The sequence below is a fragment of the Trichoplusia ni genome, chromosome 4 (genome assembly GCF_003590095.1).
Source record: "Trichoplusia ni isolate ovarian cell line Hi5 chromosome 4, tn1, whole genome shotgun sequence".
Classification (NCBI taxonomy): domain Eukaryota; kingdom Metazoa; phylum Arthropoda; class Insecta; order Lepidoptera; family Noctuidae; genus Trichoplusia; species Trichoplusia ni.
In genome coordinates, this window is record NC_039481.1 from 6,986,581 (window position 1) to 7,011,729 (window position 25,149).

General features: G+C 40.1%; 1 protein-coding gene across 1 annotated transcript; it reads left to right on the forward strand.

Annotated features, from left to right (window-relative positions):
* Positions 1-173: 173 nt before the first annotated feature.
* LOC113492784 (GTPase-activating protein) lies at positions 174-24,577 on the forward strand. Its single transcript, XM_026870464.1, has 15 exons — positions 174-847; positions 8,613-8,733; positions 13,436-14,240; positions 14,327-14,442; positions 14,525-14,717; positions 14,826-14,974; positions 15,692-15,908; positions 16,308-16,511; positions 16,815-16,958; positions 17,127-17,221; positions 17,597-17,707; positions 19,626-19,762; positions 19,857-19,998; positions 20,103-20,305; positions 20,375-24,577. The coding sequence occupies exons 1-15, from the start codon at positions 763-765 to the stop codon at positions 21,727-21,729; spliced, it is 4,077 nt and encodes a 1,358-aa protein (XP_026726265.1). The 5' UTR covers positions 174-762; the 3' UTR covers positions 21,730-24,577.
* The last annotated feature ends 572 nt before the right edge of the window (positions 24,578-25,149 follow it).

Below are 25,149 nucleotides of genomic sequence, written 5' to 3' on the forward strand. Positions count from 1 at the left end.
CCCAATAAGCACACAAAATTTCATGAGAACCTGTTGAGCCATTTCGGGAGAGATCAATTTGGTACCCCAGTGTATTTTAAATATAAAATGATATAGAAATGAAACGAACAAAATTATACATTAGTACTTTATTGGCTTACACTAGCGTGGCCCAAGTATTATATAGTAACTATGTTCCTAAAGAGTGTTGCCATAGAATTAATCTTGTACACCTTAAAAATATAATTCCTTCTCTTTCATTCAACATTAGTGACGAGCTGTGAGCAATTGTATTCGATTCGAAGTTGGAACGAATTCATCCGTGGCCGCGCAGGCGCAACGTTGAACGTCTTGACGTGACGTAATTGCCCATTCATAGTTTTTATTCATTGAGAAATGAAGTTTTCAAAACATTTTCATGATCATGTGTTGTGTTGTATAGAATCGATGATTCAAAATGTGAGATAAGTGTTGAATAACAAAATTGTATTATAAACAAGAAAAGGTTTATGAATTTGGACTAAGTGCATTCATTCATTGATAGAAGAGTGCATGTATGTATTGAGCACATGCGCAATGCAAGCGTGAATTCATTCGGTTTACTGTGTATTATAAATGTATACTCAAAACATCGTCGAAAATGTGGATTCTTAGAGTGAACTTTGTGTATGGATTTCAATTACCCAGCTAATTCGAAAACAGGCTCAAGTAGACCATTACGACACTCCGGAAGTGGCGGGACAAGCCGGCCGAACGGGCTCGTTCCGAAAGAGATAACAGCGGATGAAAGAGATAAACAGTTATGGATTTAACATGGCGGACGATACGCGTAAAGTGCGAGTTGAAGAAAGATTGAAAATAAAGATCGGTATGTACTGTTTTTTTACTTTCACAATTGTAAATGCTAAATAACTTTTATAAAATCGATTTATAGATAAATATTCTTATATTAACGCCTGCCGTGCTCTCTGGAAATTATTGTTGTCATTGTGGTGAACAGGTGGTACCTAAGAACTCTTGGTTTTCTGAGCCAGATGTGAATGAATATCACTATAGGAGTAAATTAAGTGGTTGCCTGGGGTGTGTGTGAAGATGATGCGACGGAAATGATCTATTTCACGTAAATTTATGACACTAGTTCTTTGTTTTCGTGTTGTCCTGTTTTGACAGTTCACGCAAAGTTTATGAATGAAATTGAATTGTCGTGAATACATGAATATCGTGCCTAGATCAAATTAGATTAGATATTGGTGTTTACTCTCACCACTGCTAGGCTTTCATGAATTACATACTTGTTTTTTTACAGATAAACGATCCTTCCATCTTTCTGTACATCATTTAGATTTGAGTATGACATGTTAGTACATTGTTTCATTTGCACATCAATGAATACATAGTATTCTTACATTACACATATTCATTCACAAAAGTATTTATACAATATGTGTTTGTGTGTACATAATTATATTTATTTTCATTTAAATATTATATTTGTCTACTAAAACATGTTTTTTGTTGCATATCCTGTGTATGTACAGTAATTTATAACAAATGGTCAATTTTCTTCTTTTTGAATTGGTACTTATCGTTAACTTTCGAGCGCAATTACAATTTATTAAAGTGTACCTCTGAAATAGCAATAATATGATTATTTTAAATGTTTTTTTTGCTAAATTTTATAACCAAAACTAATGCCACAAACAGCTTTTCTATGACCATAATAATATTAAGTAATATAAGTATCGACAAAATTGTCTCACATCTGAATCTGAGGGGAAAATGAGAATGATATGAAAAAAATGAAAAAGCCACCATTTTGTCATACATGAGCCTACTCAAACAAATGAACTCTCCCTTAATTTAGTTATTTCATTTAAATATTTGTTAATTTCATTGCAATCTTTTAATTCACCTAGTTTTAACTTATCATACTAGATGATTATTATTCAAAGGAAGTAAGAAAAACATATCCAAAATTGAACACTGTAATCCTTCATTTATTTCTAAGAATAGGCATTTTACTAGTTTTAATGCAGTTCACTAATAATCTCATTGATTATTGTTTGTTGTTAGCTTTTATACATAATATATAAAAATGAGACACCTACATAACTTAACGCCCATTGACATTTAACATTATTTCTTTAATTTCATACACATTCATGCTGGTCATTAGTTTATTAATATGCAATAAAATATTTACCTCATACCTACTTATCACAATTCAATGGCAACAAAAACCATACAATACTTATAGACATTCAATTAAAATGCTGTTAGTTGCCATGAACACAATATATTATCATCGGTCGATTTTGTAAGTATAGGTAGGTTTTATATACATAGTACAATTGGATGACGTGAGCGAAGTAGTGCAATTCAATGTGTGTAGGTACAGAATGTATGATATGATTGATTTGTGCTGTTGGCGGCGCGGGCGCATAAATCTACGATAACGCGAAGTGTGTCTGCTACGATAAGGGTGCAGTATGCCTTCCGGGGCGCGACCCGCCGACGCTTTCGCCTGACTGTGCTGTTCTGTCGACTATCGCATGCAATGAACCTTATTTAAGGAGTTTATAAAAATACAAGTAATTTATAGTTACAAATTTATAAATTGTCAGGGTATTTTTTTGGAATTCAGGAATGCCATAAAGTCTATAATTTTACTCCTCAAGTAACAAAATGTTATGAAGTAAGTAATTGGCACAAACTGTAAATTACACGTTATTTATTAAGTAAAATGATTAGAGAAACAATTTAATCTGTCAGTACGAGTATAATACTGTTAAAAAAATAAAAAACGCATGCTACCTACTGATACCTTTTACATTTATGGAGCATTCTAATTGGTTTTGTACTTAGTAGATTACATTGTTTGTGGGTAAATTATAGCTATGTTATGTACGTGTCGTCACACGAGGTATGTTGTTAGTTGCCGTGGGCGGCAGTGCGGCGTCCCATCTCGGGCCTCGACGCTGCGATCACGTCTCTAGCCCGACAAGCGATAAACGCGAGAACCTTATGCCATACACCTCACTTATGGCAACTTCCGTTGCGGCTGGCCTTATCTTAGCTATCGAACACCTTTGTTCATACCAACACTTAGCCGGACCCGAAAGGGCAGCCGCTAATTGAATCCTATTATTTATTTTATGCATGGTATGAATCATGAATCGGTTACCTGCGCCCTGCGAGGCACTGTCGACATAAAGCATCGATTTCACTCTTAGGCCCGACTCGAGTCTCGCCCTACGTAATATAAACTTTGTTTTTGTGAAACACGACATTAACATATGAATGTGAGTCACGCTCGTACCTAAGTATATACGTATCGTGTCTTATTTCTTGTGTAAACAGAGGTTTCTGATTAGCGGTGTGTATTTCACTGCTGCCTGTCGCCTGCCGGACAACTCTTCGGAGTCATGTTTATTTACAAGTGGACATGGAGATATCGTGCAATACCTACTAGTATGACAATAAGGCGTTAAATAATATAATTTGTTGGTATAAACATGATAAGCCCTGCTGGCTGGTTGATACACCTAGACATATTTGCTTGATAATGATTATTTTATTATTAGCCTGCCCTTTGCAGCTAGCTCACAAGTTGGTATGATTAATTGGTCCGAGATAGGGAGGACGTTTGTTCATTGAATAGGTTAAGTTATACTCATTAACAAAATATTTGAAATATGAAATGCTTGTGTAATACCGTAACGACTACTTTATGATCCTGAAATACACATTAACGTAATTGCCTAATATAGTTAATTAAGTATTAGTAGGTGGAAATTTAAGTACATGTATAAAATCTGGATTCGTTTAAGTCTGAATCATACGTACTATTTATTTACGATAGTAAAACTAAAATCTAGGTTGAATAGTCTTGCCAAGCATACTGTGCACATTTTAACCTAATTTCGGCCGAGTTCGTACAGGAAGTTAATAATAAATTTTTACACTGTCTAAATAGTTCAGACGATAGCATAGTATATCTGGCATGAATGAAGATCAGCTTCGGTATCGTATGATAACGTCCCGAGCGAATTGTTAAGGCGAATGATAATTAGATGGATTCTGAGTAGTAACAAATGAGAGCGTCGCGCGTGGAAGGCGGCGGCGAGCCGGGCGTCGGGCGTCGCGCCTTGTACATAGTTCTATCGGCAACGTGCGAGGGGCGGGCGGCGCTGTGCGCTGAATGGGGCAAACTAAGCGTTTTCCATTCAACGTACCCATTCATGGAAACTCGTCGATCCGTTAATGAAAAACGCGCTTGTTTATCGTCACCGTTATCGCCGCCTCCGCGACTCCACCACGTGTGGTTGACGCGCCACTTGCCTCTATCATATTTTCATTCAATCAGCAGCACATTGGTTCATCACATATGAATTATCATAGATAAGATTACTCATTACTTGATAGTGAGTGGTATTGCGTTGTAATATTTTTCTTGTGTGCACTAGCAGCACTATTAAACTTTACTTATGTTGAATAGTCATTTTTATAGGGATGTGCACTGTTAGCAAATACTATTACATATTCATATTTGGTTCATCTATCATTATTAGATGTTTACTTTTGTGTTTATCTAATATGTTATGTAGTTTGAGATGAAAGAAACCTTATTAGACGATGGTTTCACCATCTTAGTTAAAACTGTCTGAATCCGCCATAAGCGCTGCACGCATGGTGCGTGCAGCGCTTATGCACCAAGCGCTGCACGCACCATTTAAAGTTGTGTGCGAATTACACACACACCAAGATGAGCGATGAGAAAGTATACCTACGTTGTTCTATGCATGAACACACTATGGTCGAATACAATGTAGATATCGTCTTTCACTTTTAACTTTCAAGGTAGAAGAAAATCACATTTTCTCAAAGCCCAATTAGGTAGGTACTGTTATGTTGATTATGTGAAGTAAATTCTGTGTTGCGAAACTATCACCAGAATAGGAGCGGGTTTTTGCAAAAAGTGCGTTTTACTGCGCAACCCACCTGCACAGAGACTGTCCTATGTGGGTGAACGTATTGGGCCGCTGGATATTATACTACGACCGTAGGTTTGACACCCACCTGAGTAGCCTGGTATCTTAGTAAATTTGAAATGAATCGGTTCATGTAGCTACTATAACTCTGTGATTTATTCAATAAACAATATTAATGGAGCAAAAGCCTCTTCTCTAACGAATACCCGTCAGCATACTGGCATAATTGCAGGAGTACAGGATTCCTCATGATGGTTTTCTTCACTGATTGTAATTGTGTTTGTAAAGTCTACTTGCCATATTAGGTTTCACCATCCTTGTGTATACAACTAGGCAGTCACGAAATTATTAATTACTATGAAAAGAAAATTATACGTTAGTAATAACTAGTTGCACTTGCGGTTAAATAACGCTTAAACATGAGATGTTTTCTAAGAAAACACGTCATTTCGCAAAAACTCTTAAACATCGAGGACGGTTGGGGCTGTCGACCTGCAAACGTTGTTCAGTAGAATTAAATAATTGTATGAGCTGTTCAGTCTTGGACACACCTGAAGTAAAGCACTGGTGTTGGAGAGACAAGACATGAGAGCGTTAATATTCTATACATTGTTTAAAGGCAAGTAATTGGTGGCTTTAGTAAAGGCAAGACACTTTGACCTTGTTATTTTCCGGTAGAGCTTAAAACGATATCGAAATCGATTACTTTGTTACTCAAACAGTTCCCATGCGCTCCGACAACGAGCCGAGATAAAATACTCTCGATTTCGAAACAATTGCACTACGCATACGAGCGTGTGGAAACATCTTAATGATCGCCATTGTGGCTGTGGATAAATAGCTGGTGCGTATTCGTTTCCTCAGTGGCTGATGGTGCTATTCAAAGGATCCCGTTTCTCTCCCACGATCCAGTTTAATGGCGTGTGTTACTGTCATGTTGATGATGATGACGGTTGTTTTTGCATCAGCAATTATGTACAGTTTGTTGTGAGTTTCTCTCGAACTACAATTACGAATTTGTGAGAGTCGCAGGAAGGTCTTTCCTTTGTTCTAACAGCCCTAACTATCGCAGCGTGCCTCAATCTACAACAATTACGTGCAATGTTTTAATTGAGCAATTTGTTTAAGAAAAAAGACCGTGAAAGCACTATGAAACTTGCGTGACGTATCTATGTATCAACACTGTTTTATCTGAGTACTTATCGTGGTAAACGGCCGTTAAATATAATAAGTGCAATGTCTATCACTGCTTAACTATATCAGTATCGGTCACGGCCATTACTCCTATTGGCTGTGTTTCCGCAAACCAGGAAATCGTTTCATAACATAGGTCCCTATTATTAACATTAGCAAACATTACGTCACCCTTGTTTGGAGAACTATGCGAGGCGTCATTAATACCCATAATTATTGTATTGTGTATTTATTTGAAAATAAATGTGAATAATGACATAATGTTCTCATTTAATAATGGGAAAAAAATCCATGGTAGTGAAGTAGGAAAGAATTCCATTTAATTCGTCACGACCATGCCACCATCAATCATTAATCATTAAAATCCCTTTTAAGCATGCGATCTCGATAGAAATTGTGTTATTTATGTTGCAACAAAATTTACTAAGAAATTAAATTAATAAATCTTTTGACTAAGTTTAAAAGAACATCATAATAATAAATACTTTCTTCAATAGAAATTATTTATAACATTCGTGCTCTCTATACCTGCATCCGTGTAACTTGTTTATTTTACTGTTAGGTCTCTTCATTTTTGCACAAAAAAAAACGATTCTCTTATAAAAGATCACCAAAGTTCAGTAAGTCTATTGTTTTATCATTTATACAATCTATTACATGGATGTATAATACAACTACATTCTAATAACATTTCGTCATGTTCTTCTTACAAGCGGGCCATTCATAGCACGCTAATTGTATTGTCTAGTCTACACAGTCAAAGAAAACACTGGGAATATTTTCTTATCATGCAGTGCAACTGTGTATGTGTAAAACTAACCTTATTCACTTTATACAGTAAGTACATCATAACTGTTACGAGTTACCGATACAATGTTCAGCTTAGTTGATACGTCGTGATGAAAGTTCCAAAGCTTAAAATATAAATGTAATTGATCATTTTAATTGTTCTAAATAATATCTTCGTAGAACGTAAAAAGGTCAAACGGGTTTGGTCAGCAGGTAAACGTCAGGGCAGTAGTTACTTATGGGCCGATGGTCGCCTCACCTTGTCTCGCCGTATTTAGCGATAACTGACGAGGTCGCAACGAGTTGCGCAACCAATGCTCTTACCTTATTGAGTGTTTCATTATTTTTAATTTTCGTCTTTATCCGAAAACAATGAGTTTTTGTATTGCGCTATATGTTTAAAGTTGAGAAATATGTCAATGATCACGGTCTATCTATCTTTAAGTAATATTATTGCAGTACTGGAACTGTGACAGCGCTCTTCACGATGTAGAACGGCGTCTCTCTTTCCAACTTGTAATATTTATTACGTTTATATGGAAGTGGTCCATAGGACTAAATTAATCCTTAGGATAACTTCATTCCATTATTGACGAATAGTATACAAACCATTGAAAGCCTCAAAATCGCCCATGTAGTAAGATTTAGTTTATTTGTGCATTCAAATGAATCGAAATGAAGTCATAAATAATAGCCGCATTGAAAATCAGTAATTAAGTTTACAAAAACAATGAGGTGACGTTTTACGTCAGCGCGGAGATTGTAGTCGAATAAACTCCGTCAACTCTGACGTTCGACGACGACGATCTCCTATGATTCATAAATAATACCGCTCTAACGTTTAGTTAGAGTTTGGGAAGTATTAGGCTGTTTATGGCGCCTTGTATTTACTATCTAACACACTTCCAACAATACTCACTCTTGTTATTACGAACCCTCGTAAAATTATGTGTCCTGATCTGGCCTATGGATGTACATCTAGTTTTCTGTTTTGGGAACCGGACGAAAAATATTTTAATCCGAATTTTAAGCAACCTAACTGCAGAACATCATACTAGAGCCACGTTCATTGAAATTGAAACCACTCAAGGCCGCACTTCGCAAGTAGTATTAAATAAGCAACAAGATGTAAACTATGGGAAACTTGGGGCTTAAATGTCACATCACATGCAACTGATCATATCTAATGAACTAAGCTTCGCAATAACACGGTTAATAGTAATTGTAGTCGGTCAAATGAGGTGATGACGACACTCCTTGGAGAGGCATGGTAATTCTATGGCGCATGTAATTGGCTATCCCACGATAACCGACATGGATACAATCTTTAGTAATCTCTGTGTGTAATGATGAAGTAAAACCTCCTTTCAATGGTAGTATAACAATTAAATACGACACTGTTTAGCTCACCATAGTTGGCCATGTTGTAAATTTGTTGGTTTTATGACTAACACATAGATAAAAATTAAAATGTAATTTGGAGATAGCAATCATATTGGAAACAATTTGCTTTTATCCTGTTACTTTCAATAATTATACTTATAATTTGAAAATAACATTGTTTTTCTATTTTAAAGGAGTCACTTAAACGCTTGTAATGTTGTTAAGGCTACAAGAATTATCTTTATCATATTTTAATTTGCTGTGTGTTTGTTCCAGGTGAAGCTAAAAACTTGCCAGGTCGCAGCCATGGGGCGGCGTGTCACCGAGACATATACTGCGTGCTGTCACTCGACCAAGAGGAAATATTTCGCACTTCAACCATGGAGAGAACTCTCAAGTAAGTATTATCCCTTCTGCCTCGATTTTCTAAATTATTTAAAAACTTGGTATATAAACAGTGAATAATGCCAGAATTTAACGTACGTTGTATGATATAACAATTCTGTTTTTATTCAACGAAATCTTGTACATGTCACTCAACCTTGGTTTAGCCGTTACTATTTTAAGTTTCCCTTAGGGCCCTTTGCGACATGTACAAAATGGGAACGTTATGCTCGTTCCAGAATTGACATAATAATAACGGATCCTTTGTCCGGTGTCCGGTCTCGCTTCCGGCGTTATCGGGTGGGAACCGTTTACTAACATTTAGGGAGAGCAAACAATTTAATAGGTCAAGGTTTCTCTATTTCATGAATGAAGCGCTTTAAGTGGCTGGTACGTTAAATTGAAGGTAATTAATGCGTGTTGTACGTGGGCACGAGTACTCCTCGCCTACAAATATTATGTTTGTCCGTTTAGCCCGGTACCTGGAACAACTGGCTACATTATGACATAGTAGTCGTTTCCGATTTCATGGAATGTGTAGCTTGAATTCCAATTACAAAATATGTCATTAGCTAACTTGTTTTCTGGAAACGATCGATTGTTTCAAACATCACGTGTCATAAAAAATGTTTAAATCTGTTTTCCGGTACTTGAAACGCTCTATAATAGTTTTGAGACACGTTAGTCTCGCATGCGCTAGGTATTATATGTAACTTTCTTTGAAACATTAATGTGTCGTCACGAATGTGCGCAAGCGCGCACTCCTAATCTCTTGCATATGATATGTATTACTTCCGGCGCTTTCACGAGCATGTGTCACTGCGGAATAATCCATGTTTTGGCCGCATTACTAGGTATCATGTTGTTAGGAACTACCATGTCTATCATTCTGTACGAATTCGAGTAATTATATTAATTTGTATTTTTAAACTGCCGCAGTTCCTTTATGAATGTAAACCCTCAAATCATGACAAACGGGCACGTACATTTACATCCACTTCATACACCTGTCTCGAACCTGCCTTTTCAATATGCCACTTATCGGCCAACGAGCGTTACACGATTTGTCATCAATTAAACATTAGTCACAATTAATTCTTTGGTGTTGTGCGCGGTGCCGCTTTTGATAGCGCGCACATATTTCGGGGGAGGCGCTATTGTGCCGTAAGGGAGGGCGGCGGCGCTGCGGCGCGCCACGTCCCGGACGCGCTTCCGGTGCGCGTGCGCCGACGCGGAACGTCCCTTCCGCTTCACCCCCTTGCCATTCAGTTTTTAGAATGAATAAAAGACAGCCGTACCGCAGTAATGAATTTAATTACTGCCGCCCGTTACGCTCCCCCTGATTAGTTGTGGGAACGGCTTTACCATACCAGCCGTTAAAAAAGATGACATCCTATTGAAACTATTACCAATAGGGACAGTGGACTATTCAAAAAGGGCGGAGGGCTCCATACAAATTTGTAGTTACCTGAAATTGTTACTGTGCTGTTCTTGAATTGCCTCAATAAAGAACAAAATGGCTTTTACAATCGGTTCAATAACACCAGCTTAGTGTCGGTAGTCTCCAGCACGATTACATCTTTAACGAAGTAGAAAACGTTGTTACGTTTCATTGTTTATCTGTAATGATAGTCTGTTTTGCTTGTTAATGAGCGGAAGCGATAATGATTTTGTGACCCAAGAGGTGAGGACACAGTGGACTGGCGGATATCGAAGGAAATGTCACGTCACTCGTCGAGTTAATTTAATGGGTTCTTTGTCTCGCGATACCTTATCACTGCACTTACTATGTGCCTCTGTCCAAACTATCTGTGCCTCACTAACTATGTACGCTGATAATATACATATTAGTTCTGTTTGCATAACGACTGTGTACTCAATGGACGTAGGATTTGAATGTTTCTTTGATTTTTTTTTTAATTTATACTAAGCTTCATAACTAATATTATGTAACAAGTGAAAAAATATATAGAGGAAGCCCACGTATCGTAGTAATCATTAAAATTGTTGGTTTACTAAATCATAATATCTGGCACTAAACCGTCACGGGAATGCCCACCGGCCACCGACTATGATGATATAAAAATATGAACAAGAGCAATTCCGAGGAGAGAACGTCATAAAAGTCGCGTTGGTAGCTACACAACATTAAACGGAAGCTTTTAAGTGATAAATTGGTCCCGGAACTTCGTGGCACGTAAAATGATCATCGCCTGCGTCTGAGCGGTCCCCGGTCGGAGTGGCGGCAATCTTAAGTGCATTGCTCTGGTTTCTTACACTGTGCTATTTTGTGCTTCTCGACGCGATAACATCTATATCGATACTAATATTATAAAGTAAGTGTACCAAAGTGTTGGAGATTTATCCAAAATATGCATATCGGCTCCGGCTTTAATTAATATTATATTTTTTTCTGTTAATTTGTCAGAAACTTCTACCTTATCGGTGACCTAATTCAACTAATAGCTATAAAGACTAACATTAATTAAAATGTATTAGAAAATATCGCAATATAAAACCATTAGCAAATTTAAATCGCTGATTAAATCGCATGTCCTGACGTGATAAAATAACCGGTTTGTTCAATAAAAACGCTTTGTCGAGCATGCTATAAACGAGGACAAAGGTAGAACCCTAGATAATGCGAAGTCGTTAACTGGCAGCATTATTGAATCAGCGTTCACGCTAAATGTTTTCAACGTATTGAAATTAGAGGCGTGAAATATGTGCAATAGCGAGTGAGTGTGCCGCCTCCGCGCTCCGCTCAGCTGGTGCGGTTCCGCCTCCGGCACCCGGTTTATAAATACTGCGCCGGCGCCGGATGCGCCTGCGAGCCTGCCGCCGCCCGCCGCGCCCGCGCTTATACCTATGTAGTCTACGTACACTCCAAACGAGTCAATAAACCCCTTTATTGAGTTATTATCGTGTTTTACAAATAGCTACACGTAATGACTTCGTATACTATACATAATGTTTATAATTTAGGGCTGCCAGAACGGTTAATTAGGGAAATTACTCTACGGTACTCGTTTTAGCATCTAAAAACCAAAAAAAAAAATGTAAACTCATATTTGTTTCGATTGAATAACTTGAGAAGAACAATGTAACTCAACTTGATGTGTCATCTATCTCGAAACCAATTAGTGGCCTTGTTCGAAGTGGCTCTTTATTACCTATTATACAAACAGCCTATCTAGGAAATAATATAATTCCAACTTGATATCTTTAATCATTCGATACATTACCCTTTTACTGCAGGGTTCTTAATAAATAGATAGGACTTCGCCAATACTTTGTTAAGACCGAGCAAAGAAATCAGTCTTTTGCTCCGTCAGACGTCAAAAATGTATAATATAATAACTACAAGCTGTATTTAAACCATAGACTATGCTTAAAATACGCTCATAATACACAAATTAGATGTTGGAATATAACAAAATTTTGATTGTATTAATATAATCATATTGCCTGTGTATAAACTGGAAAATATGATGTGAAATCCGATTACTAGTAAATTTACAAATGAACAGAACGATTTGCCATTTTAAGTATATTCATTTTCTATTCTCTATCTGCGACCCGTTCTTTAGGGACAACTAATGTAATCATACAAATCTTTATAACCTTACCATACCTTACTCAAAGTTAAAAGTAAGCATCTTAAAAATATCATTAAATACGTAACATACCACAAACAATTAGAACAACTTTCGCATGCATAGTATTTGAAACGTGTGAGAATAAAGTAAATAAAACAAAAAAAATAACAAACATATATTTTCAAATATTTTATGGAGCCGTCATTAAGCCTGAGAGGATTTCATTGGGAATGACAAACTTTCTCCTTTGAGCGAGCAGTCCCACGCGCGTCACCGGTAGCTCGGTCTTACATCATGAAACCAGCGTTGTTTACATACTAGCGAACTGTTTATTTTCTATACACTATTATGTAACTGAATATCCACGTTTCTACATCTCTTTTTTCGTCGCTATATGTGGAATTATAGCTTTAGTTTCTTTAAACATAAAGATTTAAATGAAACAAGAACAATGTGCGCCTGACTCACTTTAATAGCAGGATTACAATTTAATAGATTTCCCATTTACATAGATTAGATGCAAGCTATCTACATGAAGGTTTATACCCCGTTTTATTGTAGGTGTAGGGTTAATTAACCCATTTATAGTTCCGTTTGAACAATTGAGCTCCTTGATACTGCGACTACACAAATTGTATTCAATTAATTTAGATAAAACCTGCTTATGTGAAGTCACTTATGCAGCTTAGTTAGTTTGATGTAGTCAAGGTATAATTAACCGACATAGTTTGTTTTTATCATCTTTTTTATGTATTTAATTGAAGGTTTTTGAACTAGTATACTTTGTTATTTATACGCTTTACCAAAGTTATGAAGAACTTCTTTATAACATTATTCTGGCAAATGTGGGTGTCAAAACTGACGATCGTATAAGACAGGCACCCCACGCGTCTACAACTAGGCTGCACACCCGGCAATAAATTATCGCGCCAGTCGAAAACTTGATAACGATTGTTTGATATAATATTCAACACGAATAAATATTCCCGGCTGATAAATTTGACACTCGACACGAATCATGCTTGTACTGCCGTTAGCCAATCTGTCGAGTGTCGTGCTTCTTGAATATATTAAAACGACTGGTGGCTATAACGTTATTGTTTATTTTTTTTTCAGTCCATTCTTCGGCGAGGAATTCCAGTTCGAGGTACCTCGACGATTTCGATACCTCTCCATATACGTGTTCGACCGTGACAAGCATCTCAAACAAGACAAAGTTCTCGGTAAAGTGGCGATCAAACGAGAAGATCTGCACCGGTATAACAACAAAGACCATTGGTTCGCGTTGCGACCGGTCGACGCAGACTCAGAGGTGCAAGGCAAGGCATACATTGAACTCACACTCGAGGACTCCAGGAAGCGGTTGCGAATGGAACCAAAGCCGCCCGATCCTGATCCCATTTCCGACAACTGCTCGACGAAAAGTAAAGGAAATAACCTCGTTAGATTATCTGAATATTGTAAGGAAAGTATGAGGTTTGGTTCTTGTTCGAGTTCAACGAGCAAGAAGCTGTTGAGTGCGGTCGCGACAGAGCCTGCCCTGTCACTATCGCGCTCGGAGAGTCTGAAGGACCGGGCTCAGTGGGCGGCGCGGAGCAAACCGCCCATGCACGCGATGCCCGAGTCCGACGCCTCGCCCACGCCCACCGCCGCTGACTACTGGTCGGACCCCGAGAGGCACTGCGCCGCGCGCGTCGGACACGACACCATCCGCCTGCGCGTGCTCGAGTGCTCCGAGCTCACCACTAAGAACGGACAGTGTGACCCGTTTGCTCTCGTCACGTTATTATATTCCAACGGACGAAGAGTTGAGAAACGTACGAAACCTAAAAAGAAGACTGTTAATCCACAATTTGATGAAATATTTTGTTTTGATCTCGTTATGGACGCAGACCCGAGGGATAAAGATGGCTCGCAATCTGTAAGAACCAATACTTTTAGCTTCATGTCGTGCTCGCTTACTTTTATGGAATTAATGTTAACCTTAACAAACTTATAATTTTCCAGGCGGGGGTAGCTTGTGAAGCTCGAGTGTCAGTATGGCATGACGCTGCTACTCCTATATTCCTTGGCGAAGTGCGGTTGCAACTGCGACAAACTTCGCCGACTCCTTTACGTGCCTGGTAAAATCTTCTTACTTACTGCATATCAACTTTTTAAAATACTTCTACATGGTCATTAGTGACTGAGCTTTGTTTCCGTCAGGTTCTTCTTGACGTCGCGAGCGGGCGGCGCCCTGTCCCGCGGCGCTACTCCGCCGGGCACGCGGCTGTCCGCGGCGGGCAGCGCCACGCTCGGCTCGCTACGCCTGCTGCTGCAGTACACCGTCGACCACGTGTTCCCCTTGCAACACTATCGAACACTCGAAGAATTATTTCTTAGAAGTGTACACCAGAAGGTACGTTGAAACCTACCAAAAACCTTTAAATGTCTTCAAGTTACAGTCTCACCTTTCAACGTCACTAGGCTGCTGATAGGTTCTTATTATTGTTTGTATGATTTCCAGCCTATAACAGCATCAGCGGTGTACATCCTCGGGGAGATCGTGTCGAGTAAAACAGACGCGGCGCAACCCCTCGTGAGGCTATTTACACATCATGATCTCATTGTACCCATCGTCAGGGAGCTCGCCGACGCTGAAATATCTGCGCTCACGTGAGTACAAACATTATGATAAGTCATAATAACAAAAATGTGAAAATGGCTGAAAGAGCCTGACCTACAAAGGCATAGTTTTGACCAGCAAAAATGGGTTCATTGCTCTTAAGCGTACTTGTCGCATTGCGTTGATTACAGGATACGATAGAATGGGTTTTCCTTTAAACGTCCAATACATTTTTATCAATAAAACTGAGATAATGCTTAAAATATTAAATTATTATCTATAGTTTAATCGCAATGATTGTAAACAAAGCATCCGGTGTGTAGGTTTAGGTTGCTTCGTCATCTTTAAAGTTCTATATCTTATCATCCCAGCTGTTTGGCATCCGACTGCTTGTATATCGATGCAATTGTGAATATGTGTTAGTTATATTATAGGCGATATATTTATAGCCAGAAGTCTTTTGAAAAGCACTTAATTTTAATTTAGTTTTCATAATTTTTGTTGTAATAGTAGGTAAATTCTTGTAAAAATGGTTTTTATTCAAAGACGGGGGACAAGTTGTATGTTTAAAATAGAGAGATCGGAATAAGTCAATTCTAATTTCTTTCACCTATCTGATCCTAATTTGAATCCAACGCAATATGCTAATCAACTCATGTTTGTATATGAATATTGAATCAAACAGCTTTTATAAATTTCTTTGGTAAGTTTACTACAGCATTTCTGTCATTCACAATAATATAACTTATATGTGTGTGTGTGCGCAGTGACGCGACCACAATCTTCCGCGGCAACACGCTGGTGTCGAAGATGATGGACGAGGCCATGCGGCTGAGCGGCGCGTCCTACCTGCGCGCGGTACTGCGGCCCACGCTGGCCGCCGTACTGGCCGAGCGGCGTCCCACCGAGATAGACCCCGCGCGGGTCAAGCCCGCCGCCGCCGTGTCCGCCAACCTCGCCAACCTCAAGGACTACGTCGAGCGGGTAACTACCACACTTGCATCTGGATTGGGGTTTTTACAGTATACTTAGTGGCAATTGGTACCCACGGAAAAAACAGAATCAGCAACCACCCAGTACACACTTCTTATAATTACAGATATCAGTTTATAGTCAATAAAAGTAAAAGGATAGTTTAGAAAGGGTACGAGGTATTAACGGTGACATTTTGATACAATCTCAGCACTTGATAAACCATGCTTTAAGACTGAGTATTAACTCGACGTAGTTAACTAGGTTTTAAAAGCCATTAATTCTGGTAAAGTAGATAATACTCCGATCAAGCTTTACATAAAAATGTTACGTAGTATTCTAAATTGTATTTTATTGTGAAGATAGCATATGATCTAAATGAAGCAGTATAATGACGTCACCCCGTGTCAGGTGTTCGCGGCCATCACGTCGTCGTACGCGATGTGTCCGGGCGCCATGTGCCGCCTGTTCGACGCGCTGCGGCAGTGCGCGGCGCGCCACTTCCCGCGCAACGCGGAGGTGCGCTACTCGGTGGTGTCGGGCTTCATCTTCCTGCGGTTCTTCGCGCCCGCCATACTCGGACCACGCCTCTTTGATCTCACTACCGAGCAAATTGTAAGTCCCATGCGTCTACTATTTACATACAGCTGTTATTAAAACAACACTAACAGTTGTTATGTGAAGCTAGAAAGTAAAAAAGAACATCCAGACTTACTAAGGGGTATTGTGTTGCCCAGGTGGGTTGAGACGGTCAGAAAGACAGTCGATCTATGTACAACACTGGTACTTATTTGCATCCGGTTAGACTGGAAATCGAAAAAAACATAGTTGGGAAATGGCTGGGATGGTGATAATTCATCTACTATTTACTAATGCTGGAATTTACCAGGACTAATTTAAATATTTTGAATGTTGCAGGATCCCCAAACAAACCGGACGCTGACCCTGATCTCGAAGACGATCCAGTCGCTGGGCAACCTGGTGAGCAGTCGCTCGGCGCAGCAGGTCTGCAAGGAGGAGTACATGGCCGAACTGTACCGCAGTTTCTGCACGCCCAGACATGTGAGATATAACACTTTTTCCTAGGTAAAAAATGAGATCACACATTCATCATTGTTGCGAACAAAGTTCTGTTTTTATACTACTTCTCTATGTCTTTCACTGGAAGCGACGGTAATCATTAATAAATAATCTTTTAGCGAATTAAATAACTGGTAACAATGGTTACAGGTGCAAGCAATAAAGCAGTTTTTGGAAATAATCTCCACAAGCACGGATACTCAGAACAACAACGTGCAGGAGACTCCAGTCCTGCTGAAAGAAGGGTGAGTTGCATGACGTACATACATTTATTTATTTATACAGTTTCTGAACAGATAATCATTGATCAAATTAAAAAAGTTATTTGAATTTGTTAATGCCACATCGGATCAGATTTGGGTATGTACTTCTTGTATTATAAATTTCTGACACAGATGAAATATGTATTTATAGCTTTAGCATAATCACTTCTTTATTGCCTAGTTTTTCTTTAATCTATGATTTATTAGGACTAAATCTGGATATTTCCACGTCAATATATCGTGGTAACTGCCAGAGGTTTTTTGGTTACCTATTATATCGCAAACTAAATATAAAACTACAGCTAGACGACAGAAGTTCTTTTAGCATAGGATAGTAACAAGCATGACATGTTCCAGAACAATGATAAAGAGGTCGGAGGGTGTCCGCGCGGGCGCGGGGTCGCCGCGGCGACGCTGGACAAGAGCCGCGCATGCGTACGCTAAGCGGAGGCATTTCAGACTCACCAGGTATGTTAACTAAAGCAAACAATCGATCTCTGGTTACTTAACTTGTGATTATTGCACATCATTGCAAAAGTTTAAGCGGTTAAGCTAAATCCCACCAAAAACATTAAATGTAAAAAAATGCCAAGTCTCTCGATGCAGTCTTTCCATCGTAAAAAGTTTTGAGATCTCATAGAAGCCAAGTCCTATTCAAAATATTTTGTAGTTATAAATCAACATTTAGTAATTGTATCAATAGTTTTCTTTATATTATAATTATAGTGACTTGGCAATGAGCACAAGAAGAAACAAATAAAACGGCATATTTGTAGGAGTTGAAAGTTACACACACCGCATGCGTAAACATTAATATCACAAAATTAATTTTCTTTTGGTTTATCCGTGTCGTCCCAACCGAATTTCGGCAACGGCAGTCAGTCTTAGTGTACTCTCGATTCATTTATGCGATAATCGATATTAAAGCGATGGCCCGTAAGGTATTCTTAATTATTGTATTGGAGCATGTAGTCGGTAGTGACCATCATGATTCACACATAACAAATAATCTGATCACTGGTCTCGTCAGTAACATTTGCACATAATTCCAGGCATCAAGCAGCTTTTAATTTGTGCTCATTGCCAAGTCACTATAATTATAATATAAAGAAAACTATTGATACAATTACTAAATGTTGATTTATAACTACAAAATATTTTGAATAGGACTTGGCTTCTATGAGATCTCAAAACTTTTTACGATGGAAAGACTGCATCGAGAGACTTGGCATTTTTTTACATTCAATGTTTTTGGTGGGATCTCATTTATTTTTTGTAAGTGTATTTCTTTCTTTTTTTTTAGGTGTCATAATTTCTAGGACTTCAGCTACTGCTTTGCTTAGAACCCATTCTCTATCTCTATCTCTTTTGTTTCTTCTCTGAGACTTCGTTACTTCTAATGTAAACAAGCTTAAACTTATATATATATGCATATATATATCTACTAACTTACAAACTATAGCTAAACTAAACTAAATAACACGTAAAGTTCTCCGAATATCAATTATCACTACAATATTTTTTAGTTTCGAAATGGTTTTTCATAGACAGGTGGCGCTATCAAATGAAAATTATCGAATTATTCTGAAGTACTACTTAGACTGCGCTTTGTAACGAAACCATAGCGCGATTCAGACACGTACAACGCCATCTATCGAGCGCGCATACAATATTTATCGCAATACAATGGAGTTTTAGCTTTATTAATTTAATGAATTATGAATTTTATGTATTAATTTGTATTAATGATAGTCTGTGTATTACATTTATATTATTCTTTTCTATTCTATGTATGTATTCATCCAATTGAATAGGTACTTAAACAACGAACAAAGTTAACAATGCAGTCAAAATCCATACATAATGTTCTTGCCAAACCGCAAATATAAAATTGTTTTCTATGGCATATTATTTTTAATGTTTTTATAATTTTTCCTTTATATGTGGCTAAGGACCTATCTTGGTGCAAAATTTGAAGTTTCTAAGTCTGCTAGAAGTACCTTAGATTTTTGATGATCTGTCAGTGAGTCAGTGAGTCAGTGAGTGACAAAATGGTGTAACTTTGATCGACCGTAACTCCTAAACCATTAATTCAATTGGCATGTAATTTCGAACTTAAGCTTGTTCTAATGCCTACTATTATTCCCCGAAAAGCTAAACTCCTAGCTTTGTCCACGTCGAAGATACAGGGGGGGCGAAACAGCCGCGAATCGCTTCGAGAAAAGATGGTACGGCCGTGTCCGTTTTGCTCGAGACTTGGCAGGGGCACTGCCGTGCCCTCAGATAAACTAGTCAAAATTTCCGATGACAATAAAGATTAAAAATAGCCTTAACCTTGACTGTTTGGAACAGTGTAACATAGATGTATATTGTTTGTGTGTACCAGCGGCGAGCTGACGTGGTCCCGCTGCGGCGCCAAGTCGGCGGCTCACCGCCTGCCGCTGGCCGGCGTGCTCGCTGTGGCCGCTGTGGACTGCCCGCCCGCAGGGGCGCCGCTCGGGGCCAACAATATCTTCCAGATCGGTGAGCACACCCTACAAACAATATAGACATAATCAATTTAAATCTAAATTGTTATTTGAACACAAAATAATATTTCTATGGTGCTTGATTGCAGTACATCGCGAGCGCGTGCTGTTCGTGCAAGCTAGCAATTGCGTGGAGCGTGCAGAGTGGGTGCGACTTTTGACCGCACTATGCAGGCACTCGCCCGCCACGCCGCCGCACCGCGGATACTATTGCGACCAGCAGTGGACGTGGTCAGTGTACAGTGCTCATCGCATACAAATCCCCATCGTACATAATTGGTGGTTGTCTCCCAAGTACAAAAAGTAGTTTCTTCACTATGTGGTGTTTTGTTCAGCTGCGGGCGTCCGGAGGCGGAGGCGGAGGGCTGCGGCGGCACCGACAACGTGTACGAGCTCACAGAGTCCGGCGCCCGGGAGGTGCAGCGCGGGACCACCGCCCTCGCGCTGCGCCTCGACCCCGCGCGGGACCTGCAGCGGCTGCACGCGCTGCTCGTGGCCCACGCGCCGCGTCTGGACGAGCGCCTGCTGCGGCCCACAGGTGACACCACACCCGCTGGGCCTGCACGCTGCGCCGCGCACGGGACTAACCTGGCTCTTACACTTCCAGAGGGCACCAGCGTGGAGGAGCGCGAGGCCGAGGCCGCGACGCTGCGGGAGCTGCAGGAAACTATGTTCGACCTCGAACATCGACATCGCATCTATCGACGATCACTCGCTCGGGAGACGAAGTATGGCAGCAAGCAAGCGCCTATAGGAGACGATAACTATCTACACCTGGCCGGAGCCGCCGCCGGTGTCGATGGCGGGCCCTTCCTGTGGCGGCCACGCCGCAGCGATACCTCACCCACTGTGGACCTAGATGGGAAAACACTTCCACTGCAAACGTCTGCCGATATAGGCTCAAGCACGGAGTCCCTTAAGTTGGCGCGACACGGGGACGAGCGCTCCTCCGGCAAGTCGACTAAATCTACGGGCAGCGGTTATCTCACCATGTCGTGCATCAAGCACGAGCCTTCGGAGGACAGCGACGCGTCCGCCGAGAGGCCTGCGCGGCCGCCCAAGCCCGCGCGCCTGTCGCCCGCGCCCGCGCCGCCCTGCGAGTACGTGGACGTGGAGCCGCGCCCGCCCGAGCGCCGCCCGCGCGCGGAGCCCGAGCCCGCCTACCGCTGCAAGGAGTACGAGCTCATGGCGGACTTCATGTCGCACGCGCGCGCCGCGCCCGACAGCCCGCCCGCCGTGCCGCCGCGCGGCCACTGCGCGCGCGCCCGGCCGCCGCCGCGCCCCGACCCCGACCCCGCCGGCAACCTGGACGCCGTGTCCACGGACGACAGCCTGCTGGACGAGCTGCAGCGCGACGCCTACTGCGTGCTCAAGGTGTGTGAGGACGAGCCCGCGCCCGCCGAGCCCGACCCGCCGCCCGCCGCCGAGCGTGACACCGGGCCCTTCTCGCGGGTGTGCGCCCAGCGCAAGTCCAACCCCATAAAAAGCCAGTCGACGTCGTCGCGGCCCCTCAAGACCTCCAGTTCGACGTCGAACGTACACGACGCCGGCGCGTCGACGTCCAGGCCTCTGGCCGAGCGACTGACACCTTTTTTTCTAAAAAGAAAATCGAAGCCGCCCGAGGATACGCAGGCGGCTCCACGATCCACCCGCAAGGAGGAAAATCTCATAGGACGGCTGACTCCCCGCTTCGGCCAGTCCAGACTGTATGGGCGGGGACAGTCGCTCGAGCTGGCGCCGCCGGAGAGCCGGACGAAGCGGATCGAACGCTCGGCGACCACCGTGAACATTCCGACGAGGCCGATCAACTCGTCGATCGTGGCCAACCTTAAGTTCCTGAGCCTGCACCGCTACGGCGCGGACGAGCCCGCGCGGCTGCTGGCGGAGGGCGAGGCGGAGGACTGGCGCCGCGCGCGCGCGCCCTCGCTGCTGGCCGCCGCCACCAGCGACATCCGCCTCTAGCCTCTGCGAGGGACGCCTCTGTACATTACTAGGCTAAGCTTGTATTTATTTCTATATTTTTCGAGATCCTTTTCGTCGACCTGAAGTGTGTGCCTCCTCTAGATAGTAGTCTATTTCTGGAAAAGCCGGTACGTTTAAGATATATGATACGGTAGAGTTAATGCTTAAATACTCAAAAGGTGCCAAGTGTTGTGCGACTTCTTAATGTCGACGTCGGACGTACTCTCATTCCTGTAGCACGATAATATTGTTAAACTCTAAACATTGACATTAAAGAAATTATTGTTTTGTATGATCGGTGTCTTATCTAAACTTGAAACCTAGCGATACGTCGTAGCGTATTTTTATATACTTTTTTTAATCGTTTAGTATGGTACTAGTTAAAACGTGCATGTATTTTCGCGCAATTATTTAATAAACAACAATTTCTGGTTCTGAACGATTTTTCTGAATATTGTTACAAAGTAACTTTGTACATAGTTTCTACATCAATCCGCACTGCTTCCGACATATTGTAACCTTTCCAATTGTAGCACCGTAAAGATGTACTTAAGTAAAATCTTTGATATTATTCATATCAAGTACTTGTCCTAATTACTAATCTTACCTGTTATTATATTATCGATTCTAAATGTTATGTCAAATTATGGCCTTAATGTTACGCCTACAGTTACGGCCTTCAGGTTAAACACCATTTACTTAAACTGTGATTCACTTTACAAACTCGGCTCATATTTTAAAGTATCGTAATAATATTTAGTCTGTACATATAATATTAGTCAATTATAAAAATAAATCAAGAACTGTATCGAATATTCGCACAGGAAGTTACAATTAGTTATATGATAATTTATATGGAATACATTATGTCTAACAAGTCGTCTGCCGCTGTATTGTCAAAACTTACTATTGTGATAATTCTCGAGGGCAAGAAGTTTAAAGTAAGGTTAAAAAGGGTCACGGCGCCTAAATAATTATATAAACACTTTTATCGGTCAGCCATCTCAATACTTCTTACATTAAATATAGTGAATGCCACATGTTCTAAACGGAATAATACGAAATCGCCAGATTTTGGGTTCCTTCCATTGAGCAATAAATCTGTTCGTAGACTTGATTCGTAGACTTCAACTCATACATTAATTTCCATTAAATGTTTCGTCAATATTTATATGGATACATTGATAGGTAACAAATAATGTATATCTACTTTATTAATTAAACTATGCTCTCCTGTTGGTGCTAAATATTTCTTGTAATTTTAATTAAACTATTTAACTTGTTAATTTTAAACTAAAAGAAGTACTTGTAGTAGATTATGTCCAGAGAAATAGTATTATTTGGCGGTATAGCGGCAGGGCATTTTGTTTTGAACTCAATTGGTATTTTACGTGCGTTATTGCCTTTTGTTGTAGCGATAGCTTGATTAAGTAATAGACTGGACTGTATTGTAGGATTATTATGTTAAATATAAAGAAGGCTAAACAATAACATAATAATAAGGTGCGCGAGTGCGACCTTATGGTCGCGTAGCTGACAGCTAATTCGGTTATAACAGCGATGATTATACCGCTTGAGACTATAGCGTGAAGGGCGCTAAAGCTGTATGGCCTTCGCTCCCACAAACTAACCTCAACACACTCCCTTGAAGAGGGCAACAGATACAAATAACATGAAATTTGATAGAAACAGCAAAAGTATCAAAACAAATTTGGAAAAAAGGTTGTGTCCTAGTGTTTAGTACAATTTTGTGCTCTCGCTCAGAGTGTTTGATATTAGTTTAATCCGAAGGAGCAGATGGAGCTATCACTGAAACATTGGTATATTTTTTAACTGCTTCGCCATAACTGCGTTTTATACTTTGTTTGGTACAAAGTACTCAAAACAGCAAACCCAGATATGTTTTTGTTTACTCATGAGGTGTAGACATCACGGTGTGTCCATTTTACGTTGTCCACTGTACTGCATGCTGCCCATTCCATTTTTAATTTCTCTCGTGCATATTCGAATGCAGATAATTTAGTAATTCGCGTAGCTTGCAATGACCCTGTTTCACGGTTTCGTAATACAATGCCCGTAATGCGAAACAACCCACATTGAAGTTACAAAGTTAATTTTATTTTTTTAAGTTAAGTCTCGAAAACTTGTAAAATGATTAAAATCAAAGTAATGTTGTTCTTACTTGAACTTACATTTGTTCATTAATTGGAGGCATTTCATGGCAAAATCTAAATATGTAATGTTTTTAGCTTTTTGTGTTATATCAGTGTTGTCTATCACCTCATAAACGGAGAAGCGAGTTAACCTTCTGTGGAGTATGTTGCATCGTCTTAATCTAATGTGAAGTAATGAACTCCAATGGTTCAAAATAACTGACACATATTGAAATCAGGATATATAGATGTAGAAATCCAGAATTGTGTCCCAAATGATGTTATGCGGGTTGAAGGGTTTTTGTTGAGTAGTAATATCTAAAAGAAGAGAATGTGAGATTCCAAAATATTCTTGGAAATGAGATTTACGACCGAAATTAATCACCTAACTACATATTTCTTGGCATGATATAATTGAACACCAGACTTGCTACTGCCTAGTTCTTCTATCTCAGAGTGAAAACGAGAGGATGGGTTATTAATTTCGGCCGTTAGAGATTAAATTTAAAAACAGAGATAACACCAGGCCATCCTCTGCCGGATGAGTCTACAACTCAACACCTTTTGTAGAAAAATAATTTACATGTAAGAAGAAATACATAATGTACAAATTAATACGACGTGAAAATATATTATGTTATTTATTTCTACCTACTTTCATTTTGTTAATAAACCACATAAGTTCAAATTTTAAAGAGTTTTGGTCATTGAATGTGTATTTTACCTTTGCCTAGGGTAAATTTATACTTCCTTGAGGACGTTAAGGTTTAGGCAGTAAAAGTCTGGCACTACCCACTTCCAGACAAAGATTCCTTCGTCATTCAATTTGAACAGTAACTGCTGTGATTTTCTCAAGATAAAGATTATTTTATTATTATTATTGTATATCTAAAGAAGGTATAAAAGCAGCTGGACACGACGTCTCGTTTCAGGACGTAATGCGACTTTCACCGACTAAGAGCATCCGAACCCGTTCTTACCCTAACAGAAACCGCAGGATCACTTACTAATGCGCGAGTCAGACCCTGAGTCTATATATGCTAAGGTTTTGGCAGACTGGGAGGAAGCCAGAAGCATAAAAAAATAAATGTGACTAACTAATCATCCGTACTGTACTAACTTAAAATTTTGGAGGACTGGCGATCGTTGAGCGGAATGAAGCTTTGCCTGGCAATCCTGGTAAAGGTTTTTTTTTTGGGGAATTACATATCTATCTCGTTTTGAATATTTAGGTCGGTTAGGCCTTACAATAGTTCCGTCATATTGT